The sequence below is a fragment of the Stegostoma tigrinum genome, chromosome X (assembly GCF_030684315.1).
Source record: "Stegostoma tigrinum isolate sSteTig4 chromosome X, sSteTig4.hap1, whole genome shotgun sequence".
NCBI lineage: Eukaryota > Metazoa > Chordata > Chondrichthyes > Orectolobiformes > Stegostomatidae > Stegostoma > Stegostoma tigrinum.
Genome location: NC_081404.1, coordinates 3,162,294 through 3,184,267, shown reverse-complemented (window position 1 = coordinate 3,184,267; position 21,974 = coordinate 3,162,294). Strand labels below are relative to the sequence as shown.

At 46.5% G+C, this 21,974-nt stretch overlaps 1 protein-coding gene across 2 annotated transcripts in view; it reads left to right on the top strand.

Moving 5' to 3' along the window:
* slc26a10 (solute carrier family 26 member 10) overlaps positions 1-21,974 on the top strand; it is a 141,132-nt gene that overhangs the window by 3,565 nt on the left and 115,593 nt on the right. For both annotated transcript variants that reach the window (XM_059643345.1, XM_059643346.1), the window contains exons 2-5: positions 3,010-3,120; positions 9,286-9,437; positions 10,814-10,978; positions 19,329-19,481. In XM_059643345.1, the coding sequence (XP_059499328.1) occupies positions 3,010-3,120; positions 9,286-9,437; positions 10,814-10,978; positions 19,329-19,481 (581 nt within the window). The remainder of the gene's footprint in view (positions 1-3,009; positions 3,121-9,285; positions 9,438-10,813; positions 10,979-19,328; positions 19,482-21,974) is intronic.

Below are 21,974 nucleotides of genomic sequence, written 5' to 3'. Positions count from 1 at the left end.
CTGCGAATTTTCTGTGTGTGGTGCCCTCATGAGGTTGCTGGGTCAGGAATTGTGTATGCAGACTGGCAGCACTGAAAGAATTTTTAAAAAAGCCTGGAATTAAGAGACTAATGATGACCATGAATCCATTGTTGATTGTCAGAAAAAACCCACCTGGTTCACAAATGTAATGTTTATTCATTTAACATTATTTCTTATTTTCTAAATTGTACAATGAATCATTGTAAGATAATATAACTTATTTTCTTTGTTTCTCTATGTTGTATCTAAGACTTTTACTCGGATACTTTATACCTCAGATCGCATCATGAGGGGCAACATTGCACACTTTTCACTGTACTCCTCCACTCCTGTTCTTGCATAAACATGGCAGTTAAATCTAATTCTAATTCTAATGTCCTGACCTGGTCTGGCCTACAGACGCACAGCAATGTGGTTGGCTCTCAACTGCTCTCAGAGCACTTAGGGATGGGCAATAAATGCTGCCCTGGCGAGCGATGCCCACATCCCGTGAATGAATTTTTTAAAAAATGGGAGTGCTTTGTCTCACTTTCGAATGAACTGGAGGTCAACTTGGGAGCATTGGTCTCTCTGTGTCTCTCCATTGATGATGCTGGATGTTCTGCCGTTGGTGCTGGTTGGGTGGCACAGTGATGCCTAAGTAAGTAAGCTCACAATCTCTAGATCGGGCACTGTACTGCAGGGGGTGGAGAGCAAATTTTTTTCTGTTCAGCAGGTTGATGACTGCTGTTTTACAAATTACAATGGGATTCCTGTAGCTGGATCACCGGAGTGCGTTTATCATGGAAAACGTTCAATTGAAAAATCTTTGCATTAAAACCTACTCAAATGTAATTGTAGGGGTCTAGCTGTTTGCAGTGGAAAGAGGAGATTAACAGAGGAAACGGATATACCCACTGCCGTCTTTACATGCTGAATATTCCTCACTCCCCACAGAGTGAAGCAGATTTTAAAAAAAATTCTCAGATCGTCAATCTCAGATTTCTTTCTTCATTCAATTTACCAAAATGTGGGAAACTCGCATGTCTATTTGTGAACGGATTCAAATTTGTTGAGAACTGACCTTGTTGAGTGGCATTAATGCAATCACACAATGGTTGAAGGAGGTCTTTCACCCTATTGTGCCTGTGCTAGCTCGCCAATTTAGTGCCAATCTCCTGGCCCCTCCCCATAACCCAACACATTTGTTCCTTTTCAAATGAGCATCTACTGTCATTGCCAAGGTATCAACTTATCCTGGCTCCACCTCACTCATTGGCAGTGTGTCCCAGACCCTCACCACTCTCTCTGGGGAATAGGCTTTCCCGTATATCCCTCTCACTTCTTTAATGAAGTCCATTAAATCTGCACCATCCTGATCTTCATCCTTCCTCCAAATAAACATAGAATCATAGAATCCCTACAGTGTGGAAACAGGCCCTTTGGCCCAACAAGTCCACACTGACCCTCAGAGCATCCCACCCAGTCCCATCCCCCTGTAATCCACCTAATCTACACACCCCTGAACACTACGGGCAATTTAGCATGGCCAATCCATCTAACCTGCACATCTTTGGGCTGTGGGAGGAAACCGGAGCTCCCGGAAGAAACCCATGCAGACACAGGGAGAATGTGCAAACTCCACACTGACAGTCGCCCGAGGCGGGAAATGGAACCCCGGTCCCTGGTGCCATAAGGCAGCAGTGCTCGCCATGATGGCCCCCCCACCTATTCTCTCCAGCCCCTGGATCTTGAAGACCTCAATCAAAACTCCTCTGTACTTTGTCTGCTCCAAGGAAAAGGAGTCCCAACATCTCCAATATATCTTAATAAGTGAACTTCCTGATAGACCTCTTCTGCACTGTCTCCAATGCCTTTGCACCCTTCTGACAGCGCTCAGAGCTGGAGCAGAGCTGTCCGAACCTTGGCACTGCCACTCAGCAGCAACAAATACAGAGTAATTCTCCATTCACACTGAGCCCTCAACTCCAGCCTTGGAAGGGGTGATAAATTCTCCTCTCAGAACCAAAGAGATTGCGCTATTCACTAGGTCCTCCTGCTTCACAGGCTCGCTGACTCATCTAGCTTCACACAGTATTCTTAGAAAGACTGCCCTTAGGCAAAGACGTTTCCAAGTTGGAAATACCACCTACAAGATCATGATCACTGTTGCCTTTTTCAATGGTGAATGGCCCATTTCCTGCACCAAACAGTTTGCAGCTCCTCGAGCAGGATTGGCCATTTAAAGGGGTTCTCATTGGTTTGACCTGAAGTCCCAGAGTTGGGAAAAACCCATTTCTGCAGCAAGAAGATCCTTTCTGTCGCATAGACAGAATTGATAGCCAGAGACTATTTCCCAGGGCAGAAATAGCTAGCACGAGGGGTCATAGTTTTAAGCTGGTTGGAGGAAAGTATAGAGGGGATGTCAGAGGCGAGTTCTTTACACAGAGAGTTGTGAGAGCATGGAATGCGTTGCCAGCAGCAGTTGTGGAAGCAAGGTCATTGGGGTCATTTAAGAGACTGCTGGACATGCATATGGTGACAGAAATTTGAGGGTGCATACATGAGGATCAATGGTCGGCACAACATCGTGGGCTGAAGGGCCTGTTCTGTGCTGTACTCTTCTATAACAAGGTGAGGAGCTGGATGAACACAGCAGGCTAAGCAGCATCTTAGATGCTGCTTGGCCTGCTGTGTTCATCCAGCTCCACACCTTGTTATCTCAGATTCTCCTGCGTCTGCAGTTCCTGTTATCCCTTTCTGTCGCACTTGTTTTGAACTGTGAGCAACCGCACAATGTGTCAATGGCCTCACCTGACCAATACTCCATGGGATATTTCTTCCCAGGTTCCAGGCTAGATTCTAATGCCAGGTCTTGGAGGTGTAGGACTAATGTTCAGTTCAATGGGACCCATCTTCTCCCACAACTCTCCTCCCATCCAGTGGATGTGTGACACTGTATAACCATGCGTTCTTTTTTCCCCTCAACCGTTTCTTTTCTCTCACCAGGGATGGCTTTTGCTCTGCTGACGTCTGTGGCCCCAATCTATGGGCTGTACACCTCGTTCTTCCCTGTGATGCTGTACATCCTTTTTGGAACTGGACGGCATGTGTCCACAGGTATGGTCTCCCTTCCCAGATTACACAGGGCTGTCGGGAAGGCCGCTATACTCATTTGATCTGATCAGATCGGAATTATTCTTTCCCCATGTACCGAGATACAGTGAAAAGTACTGCTTTGTGTGCTATCCAGACAAATCCTACCTTACATCAGTACATCAGGGTAGTAGGACAGAATGCAGAACATAGTGTTACAGATACAGAGAAGGAGCAGAGAATGATCAACTCTATTACATGAGAGGTCTGTTCATCAGTCTGACAACAATGGGGAAGAAGCTGTTCTTGAATCTGTTGGTATGCATTTCAGCCATTTCTATCCTTCTGGAAGATGGTGGAAGAGAGTATAACTGGGGTGGAAGGGAGCTTTGATTATGTTGGGTGCTTTCCCAAAGCAGCAGCAAGTATAGATAGAGTCAATGGATAGAAGGCTGGTTTGTCTGATGGTCTGGGATGTGTTCACAACTCTCTGTAATTTCTAAAAACCAAATGAATTGCGGGGTGCTATAAATCAGGAACAAAAACAAAGTTGCTGGAAAAGCTCAGCGGGTCTGGCAGTAACAGGGTTGTGAGGAAGGGTCACTGGACCCAAAACGGCCTGGACCCGAAACGTTAACTCTGTTTTCTCCTTCACAGATGTTGATAGACCTGCTGAGCTTTTCCAGCGACTTTGTTTTTGTCCCTGTAGTTTCTGACGGTCCTGGGCAGAGCAGTTGCCGTACAAAGGTGTGATGTATCCAGATAGGATGCTTTCTATGGTGCGTCTATTACATCTTGTACAGGAGTAAGGTTTCTCTTTATCCCTTGCTAATGTGGCCTTTACTATAATCTGGGGTACCTCAGAGCTCCATGAGTTGGTATAATTGGAACATAGGGGCTGTAATTAACATAGCTACCTGCGTTTGGTTTGATTGCCCAATGGAAGCAAAGACAAAGTTACTGGATGTTTGTCCATGCTCAACTGGCCGTCTTTTCAATAGTGCTAGTGAGTGAATTTATTGTGAATTAACCCCAGACAAGTGCTCGATACTGATTCCACAGATAAAATAAAACTTTCCTTCGTAATTCGGGGTGCCAAATGAGTGAAAGAATAAATCAGACCCTTGTAAAAGATGGGATCAGTTCTGGCACCGATCGTGAGGCTGAGAGAGGAAATAGTCTCACAATTATATTGGGAACGGAAGAATGAGGCGAATGACTGATCAAACTGAGGGAGACAAATAGGAAGCTGGAAGACCACAGCAGGCCAGGCAGCGTCTGGAGGAAAGGGGCAGTCAATGTTTTGGGTATTACCCTTCTTCAGGGCTGGGTGTGGGGGTAGAGGGAGCTGTGGATAAAGGGGGGTGTTGGGGGTGGAATGGTGGTAATAGATGGGCACCGCTGGGAGGTATGGCCTGGTTGGTTGATGGGAGGGATGAATCCGGTTTGTGGCTGGAAGACAGAGTCAGAAGGAAGGGAGGAGGTGGGGCTGGAAAAGGAGGTGGGGAATAGGTGGGAGAACTCAATGTTGAGTCCTCTGGCCTATAGGATGCATAGGTGGAAGACAAGGTGGTGTTCTTTAAATTTACGTTCCGAGTCACTGCGAGACTAGAGGAGGCCGAGGATGGGCATGTTGGAGGGGGAGGGGGACAGGGAGTTGAAATGGGTGGTGACCAGGTGGTTAGGTTGGCCATTACAGGCCAGGCAAAGATGCTCAGCGAAACAGTCACCGAGCCTATGTTTGGTGTCACCCAACCTAGAGAAGACCACGTCAGGAGCACCAGGTGCAATAGACTGGGTTGGGGGAGATGCAGGTGAAGCTCTGTCTCACCTGGAAGGGCTGTTTAGGGCCCTGGATGGAGGTCAGGGAGGTGGTGTGTGGGCGGGTGTTACTACTTTTGCAGTTGCAGGTCGGAGTGGTTGGTGGGGAGTGCGACACAAACTGAGGAGCGGTGAAAGGAATGTGCCTGCGGAAGGCAGAGAGGGGCGGGGACTGGAAGATGTTCCGGGTGGTGGGGTCTAGTTGGGGATGGCAGAATTGTTTGAGGGTGATACATTGGATGTGGGGGCTAGTAGGATGGAAAGTGAGGATAAGGAGTCCCTATCTTTATTATGTTTGGTGGGGGATGTTAAGAGCTGTGGAGCGGGGCATGGAGGAGGTCAGTTAGAGGGCAGTCTGGATGACAGAGGGCGGGGTGGGGGGGGGGGGCGCGTGTTGGGAGAAAACGTTGTCTGACAAAGGTGGACACCCAGAACGCTTGGGAGTGAAACGTCTCCTCGTCAGAGCAGATGCGACAAAGACGGCGGAATTGGGAAAACAGAATGGAGTTTTTGCAGGATACAGGGTGGTAGGGAGTGTCATCTAGGTAGGTCTGAGAGTCTGTGGGTTTACAGTAAATTTCGGTACATAAACGGACACCAGAAACGGAAACGGGGAGATCAAGAAAGGGGAGGGAGGCATCTGAGATAGACCAAGTGAATTTGAAGGTGGGGCAGAAGTTGTTAGTGAAGTTCAGCCTGGGTGCAAGAAGCAGCACCGATGCAGTATTGATGTAACTGGGGAACTGGTGTACATACTGAAAGCCAGACTGCTCGACATCAGCAACAAACAGGCAGGTGCAGCTGAGGCCCATGCGAGTGCCCATGGCAACCCCCTGGATTTGGAGAAAGTGGGGAGAATTGAAGGAAAAGTTATTGAGGGTGGGGAGATGGAGGAGGGTATTGGTGGGAGTGTGGGGGGAACTGGATGTGTCTATTGGAGAGAGAAATAGCAAGGACCTACAAGCCATCATTGTGGGGTATGGACGTGTATAGGGATTGCACGTCCACAGTAAAGATGAAGCGCTGGGAGGCAGGGAACTGGAAGTTACTGAAGAGGTGGAGGGTGTGATTGGTGTCCCGGATGTAGGCGGGGAGTGCCTGGACCAATGGCGGAGAGATTGGAGTTGAGGTAGGAAGAGATGATTTCGGTGGGGTAGCAGCATGCGGAGACAGTGGGTCGAGTGGTGTAGTTGGGGTTGAGGATCTTGGGGAGCAGGTAGAATTGGGCAGTGTGGAGCTGGGGGACTATGAGGCTGGCGGCAGTGGAAGGGAGGTCACCAGAAGCAATGAGGTCATGGAAAGTGTGGGAGTTGGTGGCTTGATGGTCAAGGGGGATGTAGGAGGTGGTGTCAGGAGAGTTGGCATTCAGCCTCTGCGACAGTGAGGTCCATCCTCCAGGCTACCACAACCCTGCCTTTGTTGGAGGTTTTCGGTTTACTTTGAGTGAGGGATTGACTAGGATACTGGGGAGAGTTACTCTGCTTCCTTCCACCCTGATCTGAACAAGTCACCAGGAATCTCATCCCAAAGACAGGAACTCCGAGAATTCGGCAGGGAGATGGCTTTGCTGTGCCAATGCCACGAGCCATCCAGAGACCCAGAACTTTCAATCCCAGCATAGCAAATCCAGTTGTTGAAAGTTAATCGCAATGATCGTGATTACTGTTGTAAATCGTTCAGTCATACCCTTCAGAGCATTCCTTTCTTTAGGGAGGGAAATCTGCCATCTTTGCCTGGTCTGGTCTGCACACGACTCCTGACCCAGAGCCAATGTGGCTCACTCTTAACTACCCCCTGAAATGCCTCAGCAAGCCACTTGCTTATCCCAAACATAAGCACGCTGGGCCTACTTGTAACGGATGTCTTGCAGAAGGAATGGCTTTCTTAAGGGCATCTGGAAATAGGCAACAAATGTTGGCATAGCCAGCAATGCCACATCCCATGAATGAATAAATGAAGGCTCTGCTGGGTTACACAAGATGGCATGCCTTAATCTCCCTCCTGTCTTCTCACATGGGTGGAAGGACATAGCTGCTAGACTGGGTCTGCAGCAGGTGGCGAGGGATCCAATAAGAGGGAAAAACATACTTGACCTCATCCTTACCAATCTGCTGGCTGTGTACTGGGAAGAGAGACCACCGCACAATCTCGGTCTTCACATTGAGAAATCCCTCCACCGTGCCGTGTGGCACTATCACTGTGCTAATTGAGACAGACTTCGCACAGATCTAGCAATTCAAAACCGTGCATCCATGAGGCACTGTGGGCCATCAACAGCAGCAGGATTGTACTCCAGCACAATCTGTAATCTCACATCCCGGCATATCCCCCACTCGACCATTACCATCCATCAGTGGAAGATCCATCTCGGCCTCCTCCAGTGGTCCCCAGCATCATAGATACCCACCTTAAGCCAATTCGATTCACTCCAGGTCAGAAGAAAGGTAAGAAACACTGGACACTGCAAAGGCTACGGGACCTGACAGTATCCCGGCAATAGTACTGAAGACTTGTGCTCCAGAACTTGCCTCTCCCCTAGCAAAGCTGTTCCAGTGCAGTTACAACCCTGGCATCTACCTGAAAATGTGGAAATTTGCCCAGTTACGTCCTGTACACAAAAAGCAGGACAAATCCAACCCGACCAATTACCGCCCCATCAGTCTCCTCTCGATCATCAGTAAAGTGATGAAGGTGTCAGTAACAGCGCTATCAAGCAGAAACTGCTCAGCAAGAACCTGCTCAGTGACTCCCAGTTTGGGTTCCACCAGGGCCACTCAGCTCCTGACCTCATTACAGCCTTGGTTCAAACATGGACAAAAGAGCTGCATTCTAGAGGTGAGGTGAGAGTGATAGCCCTTGACATCAAGGCAGCATTTGACCTAGTGTGGCATCAAGGAGCCCTGGCAAAACTGGAATCAGTGGGTATCAGGGCGCAAACTCTCTGCTGGTTACGGTATTACCTGTCATAGGAAGATGGTGTGGTTGTTGGAGGTCAGTCATCTCAGCTCCAGGACATCTCTGCAGGAGTTCCTCAGGGTAGTGTCCTAGGCCCAACCATCTTCAGCTGCTTCATCAATGACCTTCCCTCCATCATAAGGTCAGAAGTGGGGATGGTCGCTGATGATTGCACAATGTTCAGCACCATTCATGTCTCCTCAGATACTGAAGCAGTCCATGTTCAAATGCAGCAAAATCTTGGACAATATCCAGGCTTGGCCTGACAAATGGCAATGACATTCACTCCACACAAATGCCAGGCTGTGGCCATCACCAATAAGAGACAATCTAACCTCTGCCCCTTGACATTCAATGGTGTTACCATCACTGGATCCCCCACAATCAACATCCTGAGGCTTACCATTGACCAGAAACACAACTGGACTCACTAAATAAACACAATGGTTACATAAGCAGTTTGGGACCTCGGAATCCTGCAGTGAGTAACTCACCTCCTAATTCCCCAAAACCTGTCCCACCATCTACAAGGCACAAGTCAGGAGTGTGATGGAATACTCCCCATTTGCCTGGATGGGTGCAGCCCCAACAATGCTTGAGAATCTTGACACCATCCAGGACAAAGCAGCACCCGCTTGATTGGCACCACATCCACAAACATCCCACTCCCTCCACCACCGACGCTCAGTAGCAGCAGTGTGTACCATCTACAAGATGCACTGCAGAAATTCACCAAAGATCCTCGGACAGCACCTTCCAAACCCACAACCACTTCCATCTAGAAGGACAAGGGCAGCAGATACATGGGAACACCACCCCCTGCAAGTTCGCCTCCAAGCCACTCACCATCCTGACTTGGAAGTATATCGCTGTTCCTTCACTGTCGCTGGGTCAAAATCCTGGAATTCCCTCCTTAATGGCATTGTGGGTCAACTTAAAGCACATGGACTGCAGCTGTTCAAGGAGGCAGCTCACCCCCACCTTCTCAAGGGTCACTTAGAGATGGGCAATAAATGCTGGCCACCCAACAATATCCTCGTCCTATGAATGAATTTTAAAACAAAGTTTTTTGGTGATCCTCTACCATAGGAAACAGTTGGGGTCAAAACATTGAATGCTTTCAAGAACGAGTTTAATATCTTTCCAATTGCACCAAAGGGGATGGGGGAGAAAGCAGGAGCAGGGCACTGAGCTGGATGACCAGCCTCGATCATATTGAATGGTGGAGCAAGCTTGAAGGGCCAAGTGGTCCACTCCTGTTCTTATTTTCTGTTTGTATGATAGATTAAGCCATTTCGAGAGAAGAAAAGCCGAATTTGATTTGGAGGGCAGGACGAATATTGGGTTAGCTCTCTTAGTAATGTAGATAAGCCACCATGCTTGACTGTTAAGCATATGTTCTCCTCTTGCAAGGTACCTTCGCTGGGATTAGTTTGATGACGGGTTCTATCGTTGAGCGCTTAGTACCACGCCAATGGAATGTCACAAGCCTGGAAGATTCAGAGTTGGAGAAGCAAAGGATATCTGTTGCTTCAGCAGTGGCCTTTCTCTCAGGTCTTATGATGGTAATTGCTGTGACCTTCCATTTTCCTTCTGTTTCCCTTCCCATCACTGCAATCCCTCTATGTTCTGCAAAGTGTGAGCCTGAACAATGTAAAATTAAACTGGTGGGTGGGCCCTAGTATTTACAATTATTTTCATTTTAAAAGGATAGTCTCACTTTCCTGACAGACTCAGTAGGATCATTCCCACCAAAGTTTCGCTGGGATTTTATTCTGTGGAAATTTGGCAAATTTGAAGAAAGCTGCCCAATGGTCTCAGTGGTCTTACCCAGAATGCATCGGGTAAGGAAGGAACAGACAAGGCCCTGCAAGGATTCTGGGCCTAAAATTCCCTGGGGATTCTTTTTCTAAATTTTCCTCCAAGTCAGCAGACTGGAGAAACTCCCGTGGAATTTTACGGACCTCTTGTTCAATTGATTTCTCGTGAGGCATATCAAGAGATATCTGAGCCATAACGTGTTATTGAAGTGTAATGTCCCCGGTCCTCCACCAAAGTCAACCTTTGATCATCCAGCCCTCAGAGAGCCTGCCAATGATATTTCCCCGATCCTGGTGAAGGCCAGATTAATGTCATCCTGAGAGTCAGCTTGGTTTCGATTAGGCAACTCAAATCGAGGAACATTCAGGGGTTTAATGCTATCAGCATCCATTATCCCTTTGCGATACCCACAATCCAACAAACTGTCACAGAATGAGTTCTGTGTTGAGAAATCCGGTTGGCTAAATAAAGACAGGACCCCCTTTAAAATATCCATTGTCACTGGACTAGTAATCCAGAGAGGCCCAGGCGAATACTCGGGGCGCGTAGTCATAATGGTAGCCATGACAACTATCATTAATTGTTGTAAAAACCCTTCTGGTTCACTAAATCCTTTCGGGAAGGAAACTGCCATCATTACCCAGTGTGTGCCTAAATGTGACTCCAGACCCACAGCAACATGGTTGGCACTGAACCACCCACTGAGTCCCAGGCTAATGGTCTCAGGTCATGGGTTCAAATCCTGTTGGGTCAATTTAAGTTCAGCTAATAAATGTGGGAAAGGAAGTTGCTGCCCTTAATGGTGACCGTGACACCATTGTTGATTGTTGGAAAAACCCTGTCTGGTTCAATCACATCCTTTAGGGAAGGAAATCTACCATCCTTACCTGGTCTGTGACTCCAGACCCACAGCCCATGTGGTTGACTCTGAAATGGGTCAGCAAGCCATTCAGATCGAGGGATGGGCAATAAATGTTGGCCTCACCAGTGATGAAGAAAAGAGAGGACTTTCCTCCTCCACTGTGTATATTTAAGCTGGGAACTTTCACCAAGAATCAACACCTTCATGCTCCTGGTCTTGGGGTTCACCTTTGTTCACGCTTTTCTCTTTCTCTTCCAGATCTGTATGTTCGTCCTGCAGCTCGGATTCCTTTCCACCTACTTGTCTGACCCAATCGTGAAGGCGTTTACAAGCGGCACTGCATTCCATGTCACCATCTCCCAGCTCAACACCATGCTTGGACTACAACTTCCACGCTTTGCTGGACCCTTCACCATCTTTAAGGTTGGCATTTGTGCTCAAAAGGCCGGTGCGTTGGGTGCTTATCCTTATTTGCTCCACTGACCTCGTAGTGTGACAATGCTGTAGACTTACTACTAAGCTATAGTAGTATAGCTTACTATACTTCCTTTGTCTTTGATGAGATGGTTTTAATACAGAGGTACCGAGCTGTCTACTTGAAAAGCCAGTATAGTAAGCAGCTTGTGAGGCCTTGGGTTATTTTTTAAAGTTCAAACAATAGAAGCAACCTGGCTGGGTGTAGCTAGCTCTCTCTGACCAAGATTTCAAGCTTCTGTTTTGAGTTTTTATGTTCAGCAGAAACTGCTGGAGTTTTGAAGAAGTAGAAGCCTTTCTTTCTCACTCGTCTATAGCTAGAAGCTAAGGTTTTTCTCTGCCCCTGGGCTACGAAATGTTACTATGCAGGTATTTTTCTTATGAGACGACATTTCTTCAGCCAGAGAGCGGTGGGCTTGTGGAATTCATTGCCACGGAGTGCAGTGGAGGCCGGGATGTTGGATGCCTTCAAGGCAGAGATCAATAAATTCTTGATCTCAGAAGGAATCAAGGACTACGGGGAGAGTGCAGGGAAGTGGAGTTGAAATGTCCATCAGCCATGATTTAAACACGGAGTGGACTTGATGGGCCAGATGGCCTTACTTCCACTCCTATGTCTTATTTCTCAATGCCAACAGCATTAAATCCTATGGTCTTATGGTCTTATTTTTCCTGTTCTTGCACGACATTGTGCTATAGAAAATCACATTATAGGGAAATCACTACAAAAAAAAATCACTAACCTGTACAGCAGAGAATTTGTGTTATCTAAACAGCCTCCACTATTCATCAATCACATTACAGCCAATTCACTTACATGAAACACACATAATAGCAGAACTAGAGATAGTAGGAGCTGCAGATGCTGGAGAATCTGAGGCAACAAGATGTAGAGCTGGATGAACACAGCAGGCCAAGCAGCATCAGAGGAGCAGGAAGGCTGATGTTTCAGGTCTAGACCCTTCTTCACAAAATATCAGCTTTCCTGCTCCTCTGATGCTGCTTGGCCTTCTGTGTTCACCCAGCTCTACACCTTGTTATAGCAGAACTACCTGTATTGGAATAGTTAATTAGTAATAGTTACTGTATCTATAATTTGTTTAAGTTTTCCAGTAGAGTTGTTATTCCAAGTTCTTCTTTCTTTAGTCGTATTTTAACTAAAGTGTTTAATTAAGTTGTGTTTTGCTTAACGTTGAGTTGTTTGATGAATCAAATTGCATCTGGAACATAGCACTTTATATTTACATATTTTTAAAAGAAGAAAACATTAGGGTCTAGGGTACCTTCTTAAAATATTTTGAGGGGGTCCGACCTGCTCCATAACAGGTTTCGTACCTGAAAGTGTTATCTGACATCATTGAGATAAATCGCCCCGCCTGCGTCAGGATATGAAGGACTGTTTTCGGAAACAGCTAACAAAGTCTGCAGTACCAGTCTGCATGAGAACATTTCAGTTCCATCTAGGAAGTGCCCCAAATGGATAATCTTATACTTGCTGCCATTGAACGCCATCAATGATCACATGATGTTGGAGATTGGCATGATAATGAAAATCTGGCCCTTTTTTTGTTTGTTCACTGATGGGATGAGGGCATCACTGGCAAGGCTAGATTTATTGCCCATCCCTACTTACCCAGAGGGCAGCTAAGATTTGGCTGCATTGCTGTGTGTCTGGAGTCACATGTTGACCAGACCAGGTAAGGATGGCAGTTTCCTTCCGTGAAGGACATTAGTGAACCAGATGGGTTTTTCTGACAATCGACAATGGACTCATGGTCAACATTAGACTCTTAAGTCAGGATTTTTAATTTCCCCCTAATTTTTAAAATGGAATTCAAATACCTAGCATCTGCCTTGGTGGGATTTGAACCAGGTCCCCAGAACATTACCTAGGTCTCTGGATTTCTCAATGCCAACAGCATTAACTCCTTTAACCATTTTAAAGATCTATCTTGGGTCCAGCCTCCTCCTCCTCCAGTGCTGCCAACAGATATTTTCAAAAGAAAGGAAGGCCCAGCCCTCCCTGGTGACTGTACCCACTCAGGTTTGATATTCAATTTGTAAATTCATACTTTTTCTCATCCTCCCTCTCTGTGCTGTGTTGGCCGGAACTTTGCACAATATCTTGAGTGTTGTTTAACTAAAGTTCCATGAACTATAGGATAATGACCTGGCTTTTGAATTCTATTGCTGTAAAGATCAACCATGGTGCTTTGTTTGCATTTTCAAAACTTGGTTAACGTGACTTTTTTTTAATGATTTGTGAATCTGTACACCACGCACAATTCCTTATGAACCCAGTTGCTTCTATTTCACTCAATTATTAGGCAACTGAATACCTAAGAGTTAAAGGTCACAAGGTAAAGACATTGTAGCTAAGGGTTGTACCTAGGTACCCTGTACCTAAGATGGCACTGTGTCAGTGATATTGTGGCACTGTAGCTAATCCTGTACCTGATGAAGCTGTACCTAGGTACCCTGTACCTAAGATGGCACTGTGTCAGTGATATTGTGGCACTGTAGCTAATCCTGTACCTGATGAAGCTGTACCTAGGTACCCTGTACCTAAGATGGCACTGTGTCAGTGATATTGTGGCACTGTAGCTAATCCTGTACCTGATGAAGCTGTACCTAGGTACCCTGTACCTAAGATGGCACTGCATTTGGCAATGTATAAACTTGTCACCAAACTCATTGAATACAAGTGACAATACAGCTCATTCATTCAGTTATTGTAATCTAATTTGTTGATTGCATGAACATGTACAAGGATCTGTAATGGTGCAGTGGTAATGTCCCTACCTGTAGGCTAGAAGGTCTGGCTTCAAGCCCTACTAGACCCACAGGTTTGTGATAATGTAACCAAACATGCAAATTTAAAATAATTATTAAGTCATCTGTCAAGAAGGGACAGACTTGCTGTTTAAGGCTGTTTGAAATAAAACTCTAATCAGAAAGTTTATGTTTAGACTGTGTCAAAAAGTGTGTAATTTTGTGTGTACAACAGCAGCAAGTCTGATGTGAGCAGGCAACAGTTTGAGTTTAATTTTACCTCTGCTTGTGAGCAGTAAGCATTTAAGAGCTGCTGCTCAGGCAACTTCCCTCCCTGTCCTTCTCTCTTGATGCCTGTTGCCCATGTGAACGGAAGCCACTATCATGAGGGAACACTTTTTGTTTTCCTTCTTTACTGATTCACGGGCTGAGGGTGTCACTGAGGCAGCATTTACTGCCCATCTCTAATTGCCCAGAGGGTAGTTAAGAGTCAACCACATTGCTGTGGGTCTGGAGTCACATGTAGGCCAGACCAGGTAAGGATGGCAGTTTCCTTCCCTAAAGGGCATGAGTGAACTAGATGGGTTTTTCCAATAATTGACAACGGATTCACGGTCATCATCTGACTCTTAATTCCAGATATTTGTTGAGTTCACATTCCACCATCTGCCGTGCTGAGATTGGAACCCAGGTCCCCAGAACATTGTCTGGGCCTCTGGATTAACAATCCAGCAATAATACCACGAGGCCATTGTCTCCCCCTAACAATTCAGCAATGCCAGCCTACTTCAGACATGGGCACTGCCCTAATTTTGGAGGCCTAATCAATTCAGGCTCTACAGCGTGCATCTTAGGGATATGTCTATCATCTCCTTTTGAAGCAACAGCGACACTGAGGAACAGATTGGGAGGCAGATTTTGGAAAGGTGCAGAAGTAATAGGGTTGTTGTCATGGGCGACTTCAACTTCCCTAATATAGACTGGAACATCCTAAGTGCAAATAGTTTGGATGGAGCACATTTTGACTGGTGTGTCCAGGAAGGATTTCTGACTCAATATGTAGACAGGCTGACTAGAGGGGAGGCCATATTGGATTTGGTGCTTGACAACGAGCCAGGTAAGGTGTCAGATCTCGAGGTGGGAGAGCACTTTGGTGATGGTGATCACAACTCCCTGACCTTTACTACAGTCATAGACAGGTATAGGAGCAGACGGTGTGGGAAAGTATTTAGTTGGAGGAGGGGGAGTTACAATGCTATTAGGCAAGAACTACGTAGTGTAAATTAGGATCAGATGTTCTCAGGGAAATGCACATCAGAAATGTGGAGGTTGTTTAGGGAGCAGTTGCTACGAGTACTAGATAGGTTTATCCCACTGAGGCAAGGAAGGGATGGTAAGGTGAAGGAACATTGGATGACAAGACATGTGGAACATCTAGTCAAGAGGAAGAAGGAAGCTTACTTAAGGTTGAGGAAGCAAGGATTGGACAGGGCTCTAAAGGTCTACAAGGTAGTCAGGAAGGAACTGAAGAATGGACTTAGGAGAGTTAGAAGGGAGTATGAGAAAACCTTGGTGGGTAGGATCAAGGAAAATCCCAAAGCGTTCTATGCTTATGTGAGGAACAAAAGGATGACCCAGAGTGAAAAAAGGGCCAATCAGGGATAGTGGAGGGAACTTGTGCACAGAGTCAGAGGAGGTAGGGAGGGTCCTTAATGAATACTTTGCTTCAGTATTCACCAGTGAGAGGACCTTGATGTTTGCGAGGACAGGCAGATATACTCGAACAGGTTGATGTTAAGAAGGAGGATGCATTGAAATTTTGAAAAAAAAACATGATGATAGATATGTCTCCTGGGTCAGATGGGATATTCCCAAAGTTTCTATGGGAAGTGAGGGAAGAGATTGCTGCCCCTTTTGCAATGATCATTGTGTCCTCACTATCCACTGGAGTAGTACCAGATGACTGGAGGATGGAAAATGTCATTCTCTTGTTCAAGAAAGGGAATAGGGATAATCCTGGGAATTACAGACCAGTCAGTCTTACTTCTGTGGTGGGCAAATTATTGGAGAGGATTCTGAGAGACAGTGTTTTACGATTATTTGGAAAAGCACAGTTTGATTAGAAACAGTCAGCATGGCTTTGTGAGGGGCAGGTCATGCGTCACAAGCCTTACTGAATTCTTTGAGGATGAGACAAAACACATCAATGAAGGCAGAGGAGTGGATGTGGTGTAAATGGATTTTAGCAAGGCAGTTGAAAAGGTTCCACATGGTAGGCTCATTCAGAAAGTAAGGAGGCATGGGAATCAGGGAAATTTGGCTGTCTGGATACAGAATTGGCTGCCCAATAGAAGACAGAGGGTGATAGTAGATGGAGAGTATTCAGCCTGGAGATCGTTGACCAGTGGTGTTCTGCAGGGATCTGTTCTGGGACCTCTGTTCTTTGTGATCTTTATAAATGACTTGGATGAGGAAGTGGAAGGTGGTGGGATTTGGGATTAGTCAGTTTGTCAATGACATGAAGGTTGGTGGAGTTATGGACACTGTGGAGGGCTGTTTGTAGGTTGCAAAGGGACATTGACAGGATGCAGAGCTGGGCAAAGAAGTGGCAGATGAAATTCGACACAGAAAAGTGTGAAGTGATTCAATACACCGGTTAATGGCAGGATTCTTGGCAGTGTGGAGGAACAGAGGGATCTTGGGGCCCACCTCCATAGATCCCTCAAAGTTGCTACCCAAGTTGATAGGATTGTGAGGAAGGCGTATGGTGTGTTGGCTTTCATTAGCAGGGGAATTGAGTTGAAGAACCGTGAGGATATGCTGCAGCTCTATAAAACCCTGGTTCGACCACACTTGGAATATTGTGTTCAGTATTGGTCACCTCATGAAAGGAAGGATGTGGAAGCTTTAGAGAGGGAGCAGAGAAGATTTACTAGGATGCTGCCAGGACTGGAGGGCAGGTCTTATGAGGAAAGGTTGAGGGAGCTAGGGCTTTTGTCATTGGAGCGAAGAAGGATGAGAGGTGCCTTGATAGAGATGTACAAGATGATGAGAGACATAGAAAGAGTGGATAGTCAGAGACTGTTTCCCAGGGTGTAAATGACTATTACGAGGGGGCATAATTTTAAGGTGATTGGAGGAAGGTATAGGGGAGATGTCAGAGGTAGGTTCTTCACACAGAGAGTGGTGAGAGTATGGAATGCACTGCTGGCAGTGGTAGTGGAGTCAGATACTTTAGGGACATTTAAATGACTCTCGGATAGATACATGGAGGATAGTAAAATGTAGGGAATGCAGGGTAGATTGATCTTAGCAGGATAATAGGTCAGCACAACATCGTGGGCCGAAGTTGAATCTCTTGTCAAGAGGAAGAAGGAGGCTTATGTAAAGAAGAGGAGTGAAGGCTCAGTTAGAGCGCTTGAGAGTTATAAGTTAGCCAGGAAGGACCTAAAGAGAGAGCTAAGAAGAGCCAGGAGGGGACATGAGAAGTCTTTGGCAGGTAGGATCAAGGAAAACCCTAAAGCTTTCTATAGGTATGTCAGGAATAAAAGAATGACTAGAGTAAGACTAGGGCCAGTCAAGGACAGTAGTGGGAAGTTGTGCATGGAGTCCGAAGGGATAGGAGAGGCACTAAATGAATTTTTTTTGTCAGTATTCACACAGGAAAAAGACAATGTTGTCGAGGAGAATACTGCGATACAGGCTATTAGACTAGATGGGATTGGGGTTCATAAGGAGTGGGTGTTAGCAATTCTGGAAAGTGTGAAAATAGATAAGTTCCCTGGGCCGGATGAGATTTATCTTAGGATTCTCTGGGAAGCTAGGGAGAAGATTGCAGAGCCTTTGGCTTTGATCTTTATGTCGTCATTGTCTACAGGAATAGTGCCAGAAGACTGGAGAATAGCAAATGTTGTCCCCTTGTTCAAGAAGGGGAGTTGAGACAACCCTGATAATTACAGACCAGTGAGCCTTACTTCGGTTGTGGGTAAAGTGTTGGAGAGGATTATATGAGATAGGATTTATAATCATCTAGAAATGAATAATTTGATTAGGGATAGTCAACACGGTTTTGTGAGGGGTAGGTCGTGCCTCAAAAACCTTATTGACTTCTTTGAGAAGGTGACCAAACAGGTGGATGGGGGTGAAGTGGTTGATGTGGTGTATATGGATTTCAGTAAAGCGTTTGATAAGGTTCCCTACAGTAGGCTATTGCAGAGGCATGGGATTGAGAGCGATTTAGTAGTTTGGATCGGAAATCGGCTAGCTGTAAGAAGACAGAGTGTGGTGGTTGATGGGAAATGTTCATCCTGGTTAGCACCATAGTGGTGTGCCGCAAGGATTTGTTTTGGGGCTACTGCTGTTTGTCATTTTTATGAATGACCTGGATGAGGACGTAGAAGGATGAGTTAGTAAATTTGCAGACGACTCTAAGGTCGGTGGAGTTGTGGATAGTGACGAAGGATGCTGTAGGTTGCAGAGAGACATAGATAAACTGCAGAGCTGGGCAGAGAGGTGGCAAATGGAGTTGAATGCAGACAAGTGTGAGGTGATGCACTTTGGTAGGAGTAACCAGAAGGCAAAGTACTGGGCTAATGGTAAGATTCTTAGCAGTGTAGATGAGCAGAGAGATCTCAGTGTCCATGTACACAGATCCCTGAAAGTTGCCACCCAGGTTGATAGGGTTGTTAAGAAGGCATACAGTGTGTTAGGTTTTATTGGTAGAGGGATTGAGTTTTGGAGCTATGAGATTGTGCTGCAGCTGTACAAAACTCTGGTGTGGCCGCACTTGGAGTATTGTGTACAGTTCTGGTCACTGCATTATAAGAAGGATGTGGATGCTGTAATGTTCTATGTTCTATGTTCTTGTCCAACCAACCTCACAAGACCCATTTCATTTCATTGCCTTGCCAATTTCATGGTTTCTGTTTCCTCCTCTGAGAGACCTTTCAGATGATTGGCACTGAAATTACACTGCGGTGCGACAGAACAGTTTCGGATATGTAACGGCACACAGAAATTCATTGACATCTCTTGGCCATGTCAAGCATGGAATCTAACAGGAGCTAAGCAAAAGGTACCAATCCATGCCAGCTCTCAGTGCCATTCACAGAGCAATGGAAGGTGATTGCATTGGCAGTCACCCACTGTGAGTTCCTGATTTCAACCATGCTAGGATGTATGTAGTCAAGTGGAAGCCAGGCACAACCCTACAATCACAAGAGCACTAAATCTTCTTTTTTAAACATTTAAACATTTTTAAAATGCCTATTTTGCTTGATCAGATTTCATCAATTTCTGTAGCCAGAGAAAAAGGAGAGGGAATGGCACTGAAAGCCAGACAAAATCTCACAGTCAGGTAGGCCCTAAATGAAGCCTGAGCAGTGTCAGTGCTTGGGGCTGGTACCATTTGTGTTGTCAAGGAAAGCTGCACAGTGTTGAAAAGATCGAGGAATCTGCCTTTCAAATCAAAACTGGACAGGCTAAAAGAATGAAGGAACTCACCAAAATAAATGTCTTTTCTCCTCAGACATTGGCATCAGTATTTGGAGCGCTCTCTGCCACCAACATTGTTGAGCTGATTATTTCTCTGATTTGCCTCAGTGTGCTCATTCTGACAAAAGAGCTCAGCAGCCGCTTCAGGGAGAAATTCCGCACTCCCATTCCCATCGAAGTGGTCATGGTGAGTGGGTGATGCTCACTGCTGTGAATGTCGCTGCTTCAGGACTTATCCGAGCTGGGATGGACAGACAGATGGATGGAGGGATGGATGGATGAATGGATGGATGGACGGACGGATGGATGGATGGACGGATGGACGGACGGATGGGTGAACGGACGGGTGGACGGACAGACGGACGGACGGGTGAACGGACGGATGGGTGAACGGACGGATGGATGGACAGACAGATGGACGGATGGACGGACAGACGGATGGATGGGTGGACAGACGGATGGATGGATGTGTGGACGGACAGACGGATGGATGGACAGACGGATGGACGGATGGATGGACGGGCAGACGGAAGGATGGATGGATGGACGGATAGATGGACAGATGAATAGCTGGATGAATGGATGGATGGATGGGCGGATGCGCAGATGGATTGATGGATGGGCGGATGGATGTGAAGCCAAGTCAGACTCCACCTGTGTGAGACTCTGCAGCTTCAGGCCGGCAAAGTTCAGCACAAGGCCTCAAGCATGCCTGAGCTGTCCGCAGGACAGTTGTCGTGATGATTGTAATGTATGCTTATTTGAAATTGCACAGAAAGAGGCCATTCAGCCCCTTCAGCACTCAATTTAATTATTTCAATTTCACTTTCAATCAAAAATTTGGAAGGCAGAGCAAATGACCTGAGTGTTATTTAAATGGAAAGAAACTGCAGAAAGCTGCAACACAAAGGGACTTGGGGGGGCGGGGACTTGTACATGAAACACAGAAAGCTAGCACACAGGGACAGCAGGGAATCGGGAAATCTAATGGAATGTCGGCCCTTATTTCAAGGGGGTTGGAGTTTAAGAGTAGGGAAGTCTCACTGCGACTGTACAAGGTGCTGGGGAGACCACATCTGGAGCACTGTGAGCATTTGCTCCCCTTATTTAAGGGAAGATATCATTTCATTGGAGGCCGTTCAGAGAAGGTTCACGAGGATGATCCCTGGCTTGGGAGGGATTGTCTCATGAGCAAAGACTAAACAGGTTGGAACTGTCCTCACTGGAGTTTAGAAGAAGGAGAGGTGATCTCATTGAAACATATTGGATTTTGTCCTTTGTTCAGGCCACTTTTAGATCAGACCACAGATCATAGAATCCCTACAGTGTGGAAACAGGCTCTTCAGCCCAATAAGTCCACACCAACCCTCAGAGCATCCCACTCAGACCCATCCCCCATAACCCACCTAACCTACACATCCCTGAACACTATGGGCAATTTAGCACAGCCAACCCACCCTAACCTGCACATCTTTAGACTGTGGGAGGAAAGCAGAGCACCCAGAGGAAACCCACACAGACACAGGGAGAATGTGCAAACTACCACACGGGCAGACGTCTGAGGGGGGAATTGAACCTGGGTCCCTGGCGCTGTGAGGCAGCAGGGCTAACCACTGAGTCTGACCGGGTAAAAGCTGAGAGGATGTTTACCCTCATGGTTGAGCCTAGGGCCAGAGGGCACAGTCTCAGAATGAAGGGGTACCAATTTAAGATTGAGATGAGCAGGAATTTCCTCTTTCAGAGAGTTTGGAACTCCCTGTCACAGAGATCTGTGAGGCCAAAGTCCTTGTGTATGTTTAAGGCTGAGCTAGACAGATTTTTGATCAGTCAAGGAATCAAGGGTTACAGAGAAAGGGCAGGAAATTGGATGTGAGGAATGCCAGATCAGCCATGATCCTGTTGAATGGCAGTGCAGGCTTGAGGGGCTGAATGGCCCACTCCAAATCCTATTTTTATGGCATTATGGACTGGTCTGTGTTTTAAACTCTGTTGGGACAGTAGATTCTCACTGTCCTTCATCCTGAGTCCCTTTCAGACAGTCCCGAAGAGAGCCGGCCCCAAGCCCAGTCCCTCCAACCCACCCTGAGCCCTTTCCTCACAAAAGTGATCAGTGGTGTAGTGAGGAGCTGCATGCTCAGTGGTGGGACCCTGTCCTTCTCAGACAGTGAGGTTTGTGAATTCCACTCACTCTGATCTGGCACAGACTTGGGTGGGGTCACTTCAGAGCAGAGTAATGAGCCTCTTCGAGTGCTTCATGTACACAGAGGCAGCTCAAAGTGTTGGAAACAATTGAAAGAAAAACCTAAATCACTGTTCACAACTTAGAGTGCTTTTTAGGTATCTTTGAAGCATTGTAATGTCAGAATTGTGGCAGCCCATTTGTACTCACCCAGCTCCCACTAACAACAAGGTCACAATCAGGGGGTCTGTTCACTATGAGGGATAAAAACTGTCCAGGGTCCTGGACAGTCCACTTCAATTCGAAATTGCGCCACGGGCTCAATTTTGTATCTGCCTGAGGAGCAGGCGCAGCCTTGGTCGAATGTCCCATCTGAAAGGCAGTGCTTCTGACAGCACATCACTCCCTCAGTGCTGCAGTGGGAGTAGTCAGCTGGAGGCCTGTGCTCATGACTCCATCTCAGCTTTGAGGGGCCTACTCAATAAGCCATGGTGACCGAGA